This window comes from Saccoglossus kowalevskii, chromosome 5 (genome assembly GCF_978046115.1).
Source record: "Saccoglossus kowalevskii chromosome 5, keSacKowa6.1, whole genome shotgun sequence".
Lineage (NCBI taxonomy): Eukaryota > Metazoa > Hemichordata > Enteropneusta > Harrimaniidae > Saccoglossus > Saccoglossus kowalevskii.
In genome coordinates, this window is record NC_140645.1 from 20,338,894 (window position 1) to 20,354,164 (window position 15,271).

At 35.4% G+C, this 15,271-nt stretch overlaps 1 protein-coding gene across 5 annotated transcripts in view; it reads left to right on the forward strand.

Annotated features, from left to right (window-relative positions):
- Positions 1 to 15,271, forward strand: part of LOC100368664 (dual specificity tyrosine-phosphorylation-regulated kinase 1B-like) — a 73,108-nt gene that overhangs the window by 35,603 nt on the left and 22,234 nt on the right. Inside the window, exon 1 of one of the 5 annotated variants that reach the window (XM_085499212.1) lies at positions 15,102 to 15,192. The exons of the other annotated variants lie outside the window; for them this stretch is intronic. Within the exon in view, the coding sequence (XP_085355338.1) occupies positions 15,147 to 15,192 (46 nt within the window). The 5' untranslated portion in view covers positions 15,102 to 15,146. Of the gene's footprint in view, positions 1 to 15,101; positions 15,193 to 15,271 lie in introns of those variants that run through there. 5 annotated transcript variants of the gene reach the window in all.

Consider the following 15,271-nt stretch of genomic DNA (forward strand, 5'->3'; position numbering starts at 1 on the left):
TATTTTTATGAGACGGCAAAACAAGATATTGAACCAATTTTGGTTAGCGCTTTGGCTGTACTGTATGTTTGGCACTTTTCAAACTTTGTCACAGCATTAGTGCAATTGGCAGGAGTCACAGACAGTGCACAGTTCCCAATAGAGCATTTTTTTAATAATTTCTTCAGGTTAACTGGGGAACGTTTTCAAATCAGCATATATTTGAAGCTTGAAAACAAAATAGTGTTCAAGTTGAAAATGGGTCTTGACCCTATGGGTGATAGCAGCTATATCAAGTATTATTGTATTTTAAAGCAAACAGCAGTATGTATTTATTAAAATAAAATCGAAGGGGCTAAAAATTGGTTATTGATGCACGTGTGTGGATGCACAGGTGACACTGGCAGTTATAAATGTTATAAGTGCCATCTGATTATGGGCTAGGTATGATGGATTGAATTATCAAGACAATATACCCACATCTATCCGTTGGTAATTAATTAATGGTACTCCAGGCTGTTCAGACAAAAAAAATGATAAAAATAAAACTGTCATCCACTCAATACAGATGTTTACTGTGCAAACAGATTAAATTTTTTTTGTCGGTGTCCTCCTTCAAGAATTCGATATTCAGATGTGTTGCCTTGCTCATTTCGTTGTGTCTGTTGGAAAATTTAGTAGTATAGCTTATCAAGTATAGAGAGAAGAGACTAGGTCAATGTCTTGCCAAATGAAAACTTAAGATTAAAAGTAAGATGGAAAATGCATGCTCCAATCGGAAAGCACCTTTCTTTATTATGGTGATGTGTTAACATCTTTATTTACAAGCCAGCTATGACAGGTATCTGTCTCAACGAAAGGTTTTTTTAGGACAGCAGGACAGGCTTTATCTTGAACCCCTGCTATTTGCCGTGTGCTACACACTGGGATTTCAAGACGTATAGTTGCATTACATAGAAAATTTAGCCGCTTTCAGAAAGACTTACTCAGTCAGTCTGGCTGATCTTTTCCAGTGAGATTATGTTTATTTCTTATTCTGCTTCTCAGGCCCTAAATGTTAATTAAAGATGAGTTCTCATTTTGGAACAAGAAAAAGATCTATTAGGAGTGTGCTGTTATTATTCAGGAAAACTAGTATCAACCAAATTACCAACTTGGTTATGAGGTTATGTAATGCTAAACATCTGAGATGTAGTTTTTTCCCCATTTATTTTGGCTATCTGCAGGGCTTTCAGATGGGCATGTGTTAATGTTTACACTCATTATGCTAGGCCCTGATATATATATAAAAAAAACACTGCTATGTAGACATGCTGTCACACAGACACACGACATATATAGAAAAGCAAAACAAACAGAACAGGTGTAATGCTCTTGATCATCAGGTGTGTCTCTACACAAATAATGAACTGAACATGCCGAGTCAATAGTTGGACACGTCAGCGTAATTGACCCGAGGCATAGAGCCCACAAAGGAGACAAGAAAATCCAACTTATCTTGTTTGCAATACACTACCTTAACAGCATTGGATGGCTAAAAATAGTCCAATGTCTGTATCCACAAATCAATCCCCAACTGTTATCTCTGCGCTCTAGTCACGACTCTCGTATTTCATATTTTAATAGCCTATTGTGGCTTCCTTTGATGGTCGTATTTATCTTCATATATAAATTCCTTTATTGTATGTATTATAATTGTTTTGTTGAATTTATTTGGCTGAGAGAGATCATTGATGATGTAGCAAAGTCCATGTAGAATCGGCAGTTTTTTATTGTGGCAATCCATTCCATTTGAATGTTTAAAATACAAATACACAATTAATATTATATTGATGATTATTTTAATTGTTCATTTTTGTAGTGAAATATTGAAGTGAATCTTTCTGATCCATGTCACATTCAAGGTTCTGGGAAAACTGAGCTTTTTGCTCAATTCTGTATCATTCGTAGGTTTTATTTCGCGCATTTCATTTAAAACCCAGTGAATTACCGAGCTGATCATTTCGCAGTGGGCAGCAGGTCAAATCAACTTATTTATGTAAACTTAAACAATGTCACCTATAAAAACACCTCACACACAATAGATCTTATTTTACTAATGTTGAACAAAAATAAATTCTACCTAAAAATAAAACTGTATTTCACTATATTTTACCGGCAGGTGATATGCAGTTTGAATATATCATCTATTACAAATGGCGGGTATACATGTATGAGCACTACACCATATCCTCATTATGCAAATGAATGCCGCTAATAATGTTGCGGTTAAAATTGATTATATATTTTATGCATGGCATTCTTTATACAAGAAATGAGTCCTTGGCTGAATAATAATGAAAATTAACTGTCACCTTGTTACATACAGTGTCCAGTGCTAGTAAAACAACTGGCCTCAGACTATTAAATGAGACCTTGTCGGAAGTCATTAAAAAGAACAACTAGTGACTGATAGACCATCAATGTAATTTAAGGGCCATACTTATTATGTTCAGCGTTTACTGGAAAAAGATCTCACCATGTGCTGAATATTTTTAATCCTTCATGTTTGCAGAGGCACTGCAGCAACTGTACTCACGTTAATATGGACCCACTTGGGTCTCACTCGGTCGGCTTGTACGCTCATTTTTCTGATTTTTTTTTGTTCCTTGTTGTCATCATCATTTTTTCTCATCAATGTCATCTTTTCTCTAAGCACTGATAAGTGTTCTTACTTTGGCATAAAAACATATTTTTCTCAACAAGCTCGCTGCATTTCACTCTATTTCGCCGCGTCATATAAATCAGTATATGTTCTCTGAAGTTCATTGTCAAGGACGCGATTTCGGTTCGTGTTGAGCATTCAAGTAGCCAATCTCGACACATGCCCGTAGTTACAATCTAGACTCTATTGGGGCTGACGTCATTTTTTTTCTGCATGGGCTGCCACTAATTTTTAATCTAGATAAAAAGTTTGCTTTGATGTATATTGTATTTGCATGAATATTGCAACATCTTGCTCTTTTCTCTATTTGTTATTCATCACAATACATAGATTGCACTGTTCATGCACCTGTGCCCAGCCTCTAAATACAAACCAGCAATCTAACATCTGTATCAGTCTTCAGAATGAGTGCTCCCACTCCAAAATATTAGTCAGGCACTTGTCCAAATTAACGAAAAAACATTTTTGAAAAATTTCCTGAAATGTTGCACTAGCAAGTTGCCAGGAACAAATATTTGTTCAAAGAGGTCAAAATTGTCATTGTATGTTAATGTTGTTTTTGGCTTGCCTCATATTGAAGGAAATAGGTCTGAGCTCTTGTGGAAATTGATATTATCGTGTTAATAATATGGTATGTTATTGGCATAAGTAACCCCTGTATATATACTTGTTGTTGACATTCCGACAATCATTCATTGCGTTCATTTGGCAGAAAAACAGATTTTAATATGGTTTGGCGCAATCTAACAAAATCAGAATAGAATAGTGTTTTTAGTAACTGGTTTTCTTTCTAAGTTTACCGACACACAGGAAACAATTCGCACACCTGTGTATTATGGATTGTTGCCCAAATTATAATTGGAATTCTAGTCTGGTTTCCTTTTTCATTTCTTATTTCTTACTGGTGTGACTATTAAGCAGAGTTTGTTTATTCCATCCGGACACCTGGTACCACTGGTAAGACGTGGATTATGATGCCACTTCCTGATTTCAAAAATTTAATTTTGTCTTCGACTTGAGACCTTACGATTGATATTTGCTTTATAGTGTTTTGATGTCGTTACTTAGTACTGGTAGTACTAGACAAGTGAATTGTGATTTGTTCGTTTTGCAGCGTTCTCATTGCAACAGGCTTTACATTCAAGGTGGGTGTCCATCTGTTTATTAAAAGCTTATTGCAGGCCTATACCAGACAATTCATATTTTCTTTTCTACTCCAGCTTTGCATGATGAAATATGAGATTTAATTTTTATCCCCCATACCTTGCATGCTATAAATATGCCCAGGAATGTGTGACATTTAGTATTTACCATCGTAGTGGCTTTTGGCATCTACGTGTACCAGAGAATAACCCTTTACTTAGAAAATTAACAATTAATTAAAAAATTCATAGAGACCACACTGCATGAATGACTAAGGTATTTTTCAGGTTGGGTCAGTTGTTTTCTACATATTCACACATACTTTTTATTAGGTTTTTGAAGATTGTTTTGAAATTGAACGCTGTCAGAATCAAAATAACTGTAATAATTATTAATAATAATAATAATAAAATAATAATAAAAAAAAAAAGGTGAGGAAAATTCACAAACTACTAAAACTAGATCTATGTGGCCTGTTATTGCTTGGATCATTATCTGATAAACAAACTTATAGATTCATACCCCCAAACTTAAGTCACTACCCCCAAGGTCGTGGCCTTAACTTCATTTTATCTGACCATCAAATCTGTATGCTTTTCATTCAATGAATCATATCAGTTTGACAGTCAAAACATTAAAAGTCAACAGAAATATGGTGTTGTTTACATTCATATATTTCAAGAATTTTAGGAGTATTGTAAAAAAAAAAAAAACATGAGGAAAAGAGTTCAGTGTCAACATTGTTAAGCGGTTCATATCAGTTGCATGGCTTGATCATTCCACTTGAGAGGTTGATCTGCAGAATACATTGCTGGTGACTTGCGCTTGGGGGTCGGATGTTGGATGGATATTAAACATACAACTCCTTGAACTGCAGTCAGCGACTCCTAAGAGCATATTGCACATCATTGTAATTTCATTTATCTTCTGTTTTCTACAATTCAAAAATACCTTCCTGTAAATATTAATATTTATTTACTGTAACTGGACTGATCTCTGTGTTTTGACTGCAGTTTTCCTCTCCAAATTAGGAAATAAGTCATATGTAAGATACATCACTGTTGAATCTTATTCCAGACATTCCAAGCATACTATTCCGTATGCCATTGGTATGCTGGAATTCCCTGATACATAGCAAGCTGGAATATCCTTTGTGTGTAAGCTCACTTCATGTATATATGACCCCAAATGAATAATAATCCAGTGGAAGGCAGGGATTGTACTAGCATTTTTTAGAAGTCCTAGTGTGTATATCACAGTTGGGATCCAGTCTAGCATCCCCCACAAACGCGAGTCTGAGAAGTGGAATTTGAAGTTACAGCAGTCCATGGGGAGGGTATCCTTCATCTTATCAAGATTAACAAATTTCAAAATATTCCAGGCAAGATACCTTCCATCCAGGGTAGTGACCAGGCATTTGAAAGTACACATGAAAATTATGCTAAAAAGATGACAAAATTGTCAAAAAACAGAAGAACAAAATAAAAAATAATAAAATGTTGCCTGTTATGAAAAAATAGTTGCATTTTTCAAATTGACAGGATGACATTTTGCTGGCTAATACTGATTCCATCCATGTATTTCTTCTTGGCATTTTATTGATATGCATTATCTCTGTAGTTTAGTTTTAAGTTTATATGTACTGTAATGCTAAATCGATAAAATTAAAATTGCCAAAATTGTTATGGTGAGTTTCACAAAGACATGTAATGTATATCGTATGTATATTTTAAACATACACTGTAACAGTAATGGTTGAAAACTCGCCAATCACAATTCCTCAGTAGATGTATTACCACCTGGAAATAATATCTTTCTCATGTATGGTAGTAAATCTGCCAATGATTGCAGGAACCCACAAAGACAGTTAGACTCGTAGGAAATGGAAGTGTTTACCCCAGAAATTTTACACCACTGTGGCGGTTAAAATTTACATACATTTTACCTAAAATAAAGTCAATCACTTTAAACAGTTGGTTACTACATGTCTTGAAAATATTGATAAAAGTTAGTTTTCCAGAATAATTGTATTCTTACTCCGTGAACAGTGCACTCACATGAAAGAATGCAATTCATTGAATTAAAATAAATGAGACTAATTTCCAGACTTGATCATATTAACATTTTGACCTTTGGTATTATCAGGAAATGTTATCACTAACATACACATCTGTGTGATTCACCTATCAGTTTAATTCTCGTGGTTATCCCTGAGAGAGGTAGATTGTTTCCTAAAATAGTATATCGCTTGAGGCAACACACTATTTGCTGGATAACATGTAATATGCTATACCTGTAAACAGTTACGATGCTGTATTTTTTCTATTAATAGCGCATGTGCTAATGTAAATGATTCATTATACTGTAAAATACTTTATTTTAGCTGGAATTAATTTTCGCTGAATGGACTTTTTGGGTGTTTTGTATGAAATTTATATTCACTGATTTTTGACGAGTTGAAGGTAAAATATAGGAAAAAAGGTATATTTGCTGGATTGTATTTTCACTAAATCATTCCTTTGAAGTGAAAATAACGAAAATTAATTACAAGCGAAAATAAAGTATTTCACAGTACCCTCGGTACATCAAATGCAATTTTGGGTTTATACGCTCATTGTGCTTCCATTGGAGATGTGCTAGAAAATATTAGAAATATTAAAAACAAATCAGTCTTGTAAGTGCTGCACTTTCAAAAAAATAAACAAAAATACTCTTGTTTTTAGTTGTTAATGCTTATAATCTGTCTTGTTTCTCGTACTAATTTTTAAATTTGGAATGCTGTAAAATGACGCTCTAGAGTCTATCAAAAGATCATGTGGATTATAAATGTGAGGTTTATGCCTCGTTGCCACAATGTGGTTCTTTAAATGAATTTCACTGATTTTAATTACTGCACATACAAGGTACCAAATGCGATAAAGATCCAAACTGAAATACAAAATACCTTTCTTTTCAAAACCTGTGACCTACCGGGAATTAGCTAGGTTCATTCTACTCTAGGTTAATAACATGTTCACTGTACTTTAGTTTGGTCAAGGTGACTGTACTTTTGATAGATCAGATTCAATCGACACAAAATTAGCTTAGGAAATTTATTTCCATGCTTGCAACCGGCATCATGGGAAATTTCTAATTATTTGCTATATTTTGGAAAACACTTTTTGCTAAAATACCAGTAAATTGCAGATTTCAAGTGTGCATCAGTATCACTGTGACAATTTGACTATGTTATTGGATCAAGGTCGAATCAGTGGCAGATGACTCTACATTTGCACTTCATTAAACATGCAAGGTGTTGAGCATGAGGAATTTCTTAATTAATTTTGTTTTTAAAATTAGATTATATTATCAATATAGAAGTTATTGTTGTGCTGCCACTCATCTCACCTGTGTTGCAAGCGTGAAGTAGAACGCTGCAATATATATGGCATGTTTGGGGCATTGTGGTCTATATCAATATTGTTATGTTATTTGTCACTGTGGGAACGGAAACAAAATCTGGTATTGATTTTCTTCTGAATAGAGTAATTATAGACACTGCCGTGCTAGTCAGTTTCAGAATACATGCAACACAATTGTGTTCAGGCAGGTACTCTGCAAATAAATTGACCCAACTGGGTCTGTGATTTCTCATGGCTTATAGTATAGAATTGTGTTTTCTGAGTGTGTTGTGTATAGTAGTTAAAAAATAAGTGCATTGACAGTCTGGACTTCAACTTCAGTATTCAAAAATTCAGGGATTTAATTTTGAGATTCTGAGGGCGCCCTGTTTCATTATGTCTCCATGTTTAGTGCTGTTTTAATTCCACCAGGGAAAACATTTTCAAGGTATGTGTCTTCATTAGAAATATGCTTGTATTGACTATTTTTCATTCACTGCAATCTTCTGCATTATGCATGAAATCTGAATGTAAATACAAGACAAGCAGAGGTCTAAAGCATCGTTGTCGCGTCAAAACATTGCATGGGACGTGACAAACACAAAAGTATTTTGGAGGTATCGGTATTTCCATGCTCAATAATGTGCTATACACATTTGATGTTTGATATAGTAGTTATAAATAAATAAACGCTGCTCGGACTGATAAGTATGATATATTGAAGATAATATTTGGTAATCGTAGTCCTAAATAACTATTGATTGATGATGTAAAGGTAGCTCAATGTCATAATCCTCTTGAGTTCAAAAAAAAAATTATTTCTTTCATGAAAACTCGCAGAATAAGAACTCACTTATTGATTTTATGTTATTGTGCATACAACCAGTCCTGCTTCATTTTTTATTTTAGTTTCCAATAGTAACTGATTCACTTTCTTGGTGCATCCCCTTAACTTTTTCACTACCAGTTCTTTTCATTGCAAATTCTTAATCTGTACTTTTCGACAAGAGTGCGACAAAAAATAAGTTTTTTTAAAGTAAAAACTGGAAATTTACTAAAATTTGGTCTGTTGGCTCAAAAATTAAGGTTCGTTTACAGAAATACTAAAGAATATAAGAAAAAAATACAGAAAATTTTGGTTGAGAAAGTTGAAACAAAATACTTTGTTACTTGATGTTATTGTTGTACAGGACTTAAGTTGGGGTTGATGGGTAAGGGTGCATAAAAATAATAAATAATTTCAATCAAACCACATTTGGTTCAAATGTTGTTTAACCTTTAACCTACCCACATGAGTTATATGCACATTGCTTGTTTTAGTGTCACTCCTCTCTATGATATTGCCATGCTGAGCATTGCAGACCATTGAAGCTGTCATAACAACATAAACAGAATATAAATTGAAAATTCATTTCCAGCAAGGATTGTTGATTTGTTTCCCCATATAGTGAAACTTCTCCTATATTTAATATCAACTAAGTATGGAACCAATTATAACCTCTGTAATTCATGTTTATGGCTTTTTTCAGTCAGTTTTCACACCAAGATCGAAATGCCTCAACCATTCATGTTGCCATGGGCACCAGTTGCATTCTCACTAATAGTGTGACAGTTGCTAATGTTCAAAACTCAGAAAACCAGTACTTTGTAGTTAGCTATCATGGCCATCATTATGTTAATGTGTGCAAAATTGGCATGAACAGTTTCATCAGAACATTATTACCGTGCAGAAAGTGGTGGCCTCATTTGACATGTCAACGTTCTGTACTTGTGGCATACAAACTAGCAGTAGCACTAGATGTTGTCAAGAGTTGCTACAGTATTCTAAATGAGAAAGCGTTGATTGCGGATTAGTGAATTGCCTTGTGCTGTCTTTTTAAATAAATTTACTTCACAAATTAAGTTCAACACACTGGAGCATGTTTAGTAGTTTCAATTTGGGGATTGGAAGCTTTCAAGATGTCACCAGAAGTTTCTGTACATTGGTGCAGGGCTTAAAATTTTCACAGGCTGAGACTCGACACACAATGCCAAGCATTGGCCGTGCAATTGGGTTCAAGCCAGTGCTGGTATATGTATATAATAGAGTTACCATGATCTTATGTGTTTCTCCATGTGATTGTGAATTAAGTGTGCTTGTCATAGCTGTTCTATGCTTAATGGGTAATCGGTGTTCGGTGTGTTATCACAGTACAAAAATGTACATGTTATGGTGATGTATGTATGTGTAAAATGGTTATAATTAGCTTGTTTTCCATCTATTCATGTCAATGTCATGCACTTGATGCACTCAACTATATTGTATAGGCTCTCTATGATTAGGATGATAATAAATAATAATGTCATGTAGGTCTTTGACTTATCAATACTCTGATTCATTCCATGACAGCTCTCAGCCACCCATTACTGTCACTCAGATTCAGGTGATGAAAAAAAAAGTCAACATCACAAGCCGGGCCATTGTTCCCAGAATTTTTTAGTACAGAGCCCTGAAAAATGTTAGCCAGACTTATTGTTGTCAAGTGGGCGAGTGTTCAACTTTGCTACTATCAAGACTCAGGATTCAAAACTGTGCATCAAGATAAATCAACCTATAAAAGTTGTTTGTATTTAAGTGTTCATATACCCTATTTATTATTTTTAGACCTATATTTTCAGAGCATTTAAAACACAGATACACAATCTGATTTTCCCCAAGGAGGATTCAGTTGAAACAATAATTAAACCATTCTGACCCATATCCGAATCCTAGTAAGACCCCTCACAGGTTTTGATTTAATTTAACATTTTCATCACCAGACTTTCTCGCCCAAATTTTTCAGTACTTTTTTCTTGTATTCTTCAATATTTCTTGAAATGAACTCTAATTTTGGAGTGATTAAATTTTCAGTTTTTACTAAAAAAAAATGTGGCTATTTTTGTCCTAATTTTTTGAAGAAAAGTGCAGACTATAAATGGAACTATTTTGTGAATTTGTGATGAAAAGAGGATGTTGACTGAGTTGTTAACAAGGTACAATATTGTTGTGTAAACTTGGACTTTTGACTTCCAGGCCAGGTCCATAAATAGCTATAAAGAAAAGCCTCAGGACTATCGTGTCCCTATTTACAGGACATTGACACATTTCTCAATGTGTAAAAACTTTGCCTAAGTGGTTTTAGTCACACCCTTCAATCCCCAGTACAATGAGAAACAATTGAGTCAATTTGATTGCGTCTTTTCAGGAAGAGGATTTACGCCATTGGTAATGGGGAATTGGGAAAGGTTTTTGTGTTTATATGTTAGCGGCATACATGTATTTGTGAAAGAGATGATTCACATGTGAGTGATCTGAAATGAACTTTGAAATAAATAAAATGGGCCAAGGATATTTATGACATTGCAGCTAAGGTTTATGTAGGTTTCAACAATTTGCTGGTACATGTACATGGCCATGTCCTTGACCCGGTGTTGGTCGAGTGCTGGTTTATAAAAGCATTCCTGATTGGTTGCTGAACTTCAAATCTTGATGTTTCATCCAATCATGATTGTTGTCTGTATTTCAGGATTTTGTTTATATACATATACATATACATGTACATGTATGTAGGTTTCATGTGGGTGTGGCAAACCTGACATTGGGTGGAGTTAATCATTGAGTATCAAGTCTGGTGTTGTACATTTTGTATGTATTCTGCGGTAATACCATGTGAATTTTGTTATCATGCTGTATGTATGTATTCTAGCATGGAAACAGACATCACACATGTGTGTGCTTATTTGAAATTTTTTTTTATCCATGTAGTATAATTTGCATATGAAGGTTAAAAACCCATCGCACTAATATCTATAGAATTGTGATTGCTCCATGCTCTGCTCCAGTGGAGGGATACAATGAAATATATTGCCTAGTGCTATTCCTCAGAGCGTGGGAAAAGTGACTGTCTTGTCCAAAAGCTATTGCTTCTTTGAAAAGCAATCTTCAATAACAAAAACACATGCAGTATATGCAAAAAGGAATGGATTGCTTGTGAATAGTATGCAGGTTTGGATGGTTTTTAGTGTCGTTTAAGGTAATTCTTCAAATAGGTCAGCCAGTTGCAGACCAGGTTTTACTTCAATTGGAGTGATTATGGATGTTGGATGGTAGAGACCAGATAGTGAATCCAACAAGATCATTAGAGATTTCCCCCACCTGAATATTTTAAATGTTCAAAAAGTCAGATATTTTTATTAAAATTCCAATAAGTCTTTCTTTAATAAAGAAATGTTGGCTTGGAAATTCGTTAGGAACTTAGGAATAAATTAATACCTGCAAGTTTCATCATATATGTCACTGTTGCTAAATTTAGCTTTATTTCCAAATATAGTACCCGGTAGGTTTTCTTTTATGCTTTATGTACATTGTATTATATTATAACCTTGAAATGTCACTAGATCCTGGATATATATAATTCTACACTACACATCTTGGATTTTGCTCCCATGTACTTGGGAACACAGAATGCTTAATCTTTTCGCCACCAGTTCCCTCTTTTCATCACAAATTCACAAAACTCTTCAGAAGACCGGGACAAAAATAGCCAAATTTTAAAACTGAAGATTGTGTCTGCTGTAAATTAGGGTTCATTTCCAGAAATATTAAAGAATACAAGAAAAACGAGCTGCAAAATTTGGGTGAGAAAGTCTTGTGGTGAAAAGGTTAAGTCTTGGCTTTGTCCATTAATAAACATGCCTACTTTATGTGTTGCCCTCATTAGGACTTAACAGTGATGGGTAATTGTTAACACATGAACCATTAAAAATGTAGCCAAGCTGGTTTCTGTGGGAATTTTACACAATTTCGGCAGCGTTTGTTTCTATTTTGATCTGAAAATGTTTTTTCAGGGTTCTAATGTGTCCATGTTAAGTCATTCAATGTCAAAGTCAAACGCGTTTTAATTCTTCGCTATTTTTGCTGATAACTGAAATCCATTATGTTAATTCCACATGAACTTGTAAAATTACAGTAGAACTCGTGTTATTCATCCAGAATTCACTTTCTTATATACAAGAAAAAATAGGGCCAAATAAAAAAAACATGTGTTTCTGGTAATCTAATCTTGCCTTTTTATTGCCAAACTGGATTTGTAGGTACACCTTTCAGCAGTACTTGAAATTCTTCATTTTCGAACCAAAATGTCGACCTGTACATGCAAGATGTGGTGTATTATTGAAAAATACTCCCATATAACAGAATGGGCCAAGCAGCACTGAGGAATAATAAATTGAGAAGAATTAATTAAATAATAAAAAAAAAAGTCATGATAAAATAGACTTATAACTTCCTACCTACCCTACTTTTGTTTTCAATGTTACCAGAAACACACTATTAATTTCGTTTGGCCTTAAAGTCTCCTGTATCATTCATTTGTTCAAAATAAAAGATTTGTCAAAAATAAAGCACTGTAATTGCACTATTTAGGAGACCGTCCTTCTGTTTGGAGATACATGTACATGTAATCTCCTTTTTCAGGTGAATATTCAATTCATTTTACAGCACATAAGGCTCTTTCAGTAAGAGATTCTGACATTTGGAGTTCATCTAAGGTTGTTGTTGTTATTTCCCATCTCATGCACAATAGATATGAAAACACTATTCGGTCAGCTTTCCTAACTTGCTGTCAAGGCAACAACAGCCGTAGTAATTGCCTCCGTTTAGAACATTGTGTTTAGACATGCTTGTACCCAGCCAGTCCCAGATCAGTCAGGCAAGGCATTAGCATGTTGTATTCAGAATCAGTACTTGTCGGTTATACTAATAATAAATAGACATGGTTAGTTGAACATCTGTTTTATTTTGTACATTGTACATTTATTCATTCCAAATTGTTCTTTCCTGTCAGATTACCAAACACTGCTCTAATGTACACTGTTTCTTCTGAAAAAGCACACACCATTTGAAAAGTTTTAAACAGACCGGAACAACAAATCAACCAAAAGTACGAGAGGTGAAGCTTTTTGAGCTTGTAACAATTTTCTCGCTTTCAAGATTGTTACAAACTATTTAGGTGGACAACACGAGGTATAATCGTTTCTCAAAGTTACTTAGCAAAGCAGATGTGTTGATGGGTTTTCAAGACTCCGAGAAGTCGCCAGTCTAGTGGCGGGAAGCAAGTTGACAACATTAGCATGATAAAAGCCACTGCACGCAGCACTGAACAATGGCGAAGTCGGTCATGTGTGACTTTGGTGTATCGGAATGTTGAAGCTGAGGCTGCCTGTGTAAAGGAATGTTCATACACCTGTCTGTCGCACTGTGGCAGCATTTCCCTGGCTTTTTTTGTCAATTATTGGATCATCTCCCTTTCTTGTACTTTTTCTCTTCTTGAAGGTCACAGTACTGTATTTGCTCTAGTAAAAGAAATGTTTTTACAATGTAAACAAAATAATACCTGTATCCGAGCTCAAAATTTACTAACCCAACTGCTTCAGAGTCCCACCTTGCCTCCGAGTCCCACCTTGCCTCCGAGTCCCACCTTGCCTCCGAGTCCCACCTTGCTTCCGAGTCCCACCTTGCCTCCGAGTCCCACCTTTCCTCCGAGTCCCACCTTGCCTCCGAGTCCCACCTTGCCTCCGAGTCCCACCTTGCCTCCGAGTCCCACCTTGCCTCCGAGTCCCACCTTGCCTCCGAGTCTCACCTTGATGACCTTCAATACTTTCTTCACAATTTCAATCAAGCATTTTTAAAAGTTTTGGTATGGAAATTGGGTGGTATCACAGAATACTGCAGTTCGAGCCCCCAATGTACAGCAAATCTTCATTGCTTCACAATCATAATGAAGCCAGATTGCGCAACTCTCGTCTTTGGTTGTAACTTTCTCATAATATGTGCCAATTTGTTGGGGTTACCATCCCAATTTTTTTTTTTTTACTTTAATTTTGTAACTTTGGTTGATTCTGCAAACTGACTTTTATGACCTAATTAATCATGACTTGGTCTATCTCTTGTTTTGTTTCCCGATTTGACCCCGTCCCCTCTTTAATAGTATATACTGCTATGCTAGATTGAGTTTTAACCGCCTTCAGGTAAATCCACCTTCCAACTATGCTAAAAGTATTGAGAAGGTAATGTGTGTAGCGGAAACAAAGTCACATTAGTCACATATCAGATGAATTAGTCGTAAGGAGATTGTTAACTGAAGAAACTACCGGTACCGGTAGTCCTAAGGCGAAATTGTCTTGTTTGTATCGGATCACACAATGGAATTAACATATAGATAATTTATAGCTACTTTAATCTCAATATGACAAGGTCTTTGAAGACTACTGCAAACCATTGAATTTTATGATTTGATAATGTACATGAAGACAAAATTTACTGTCGCTCCATGTCTTTAGGACTCTGGTGTCAAATTTGATGATTTTCTCTGTCTCACAACAATGGTCTACAGCAAAATTAAAGATTCAAAAAGCCTAAGCTCTGCTTGTAAAATGGTTTTAATTTTGTATTTAAACAATCTTGTCTCTCTCCAAGACGCGTGTTACAGACACCCCCTACCTTAGCTACGGCTGCTTGGATCGAGGTTCAGTGGTTGGTCGAGACACGTGTGTGTCTATGTGTGCATAGTTCTGGTCATTGCACCAAACCTTGAGACCCACTTGTTTATTTGACCGCTCTTAGTCCTGGCTGTTTTGGCGGGAGACAGCGCTGATAATTTCACAAGATAGCAGTGACTGTGTAAACAGGGAGGAAGCTATTCAGAGTCAACATGCTTGGATCCATCCCCATTGTGCCCCTGAGTTAATCAGCTGATCGTTGAGGTCTTTTGTTGGGGTTCCCGCCAAATCTGAATTCTGTTTACAGAGCCTTTTGATTGATTTGGGGGCTTGTATAAGTCACTTCCCATTCAGTGGAATGCAGCGTGTAGCTCCACACAGTTAGTAGTGTGCCCACCTCGGAATTGTACTAGCCGCCAAGGATGGGAATGAGAACTGCCACTGCTTGTCAACCACTTGACGTCAAAGGTACTGTCAAAACATCATATCACAGTTTCACATTGTACATTTTTAGTGACTATCGTAACTTTTTTAAAGGGTATGTTTT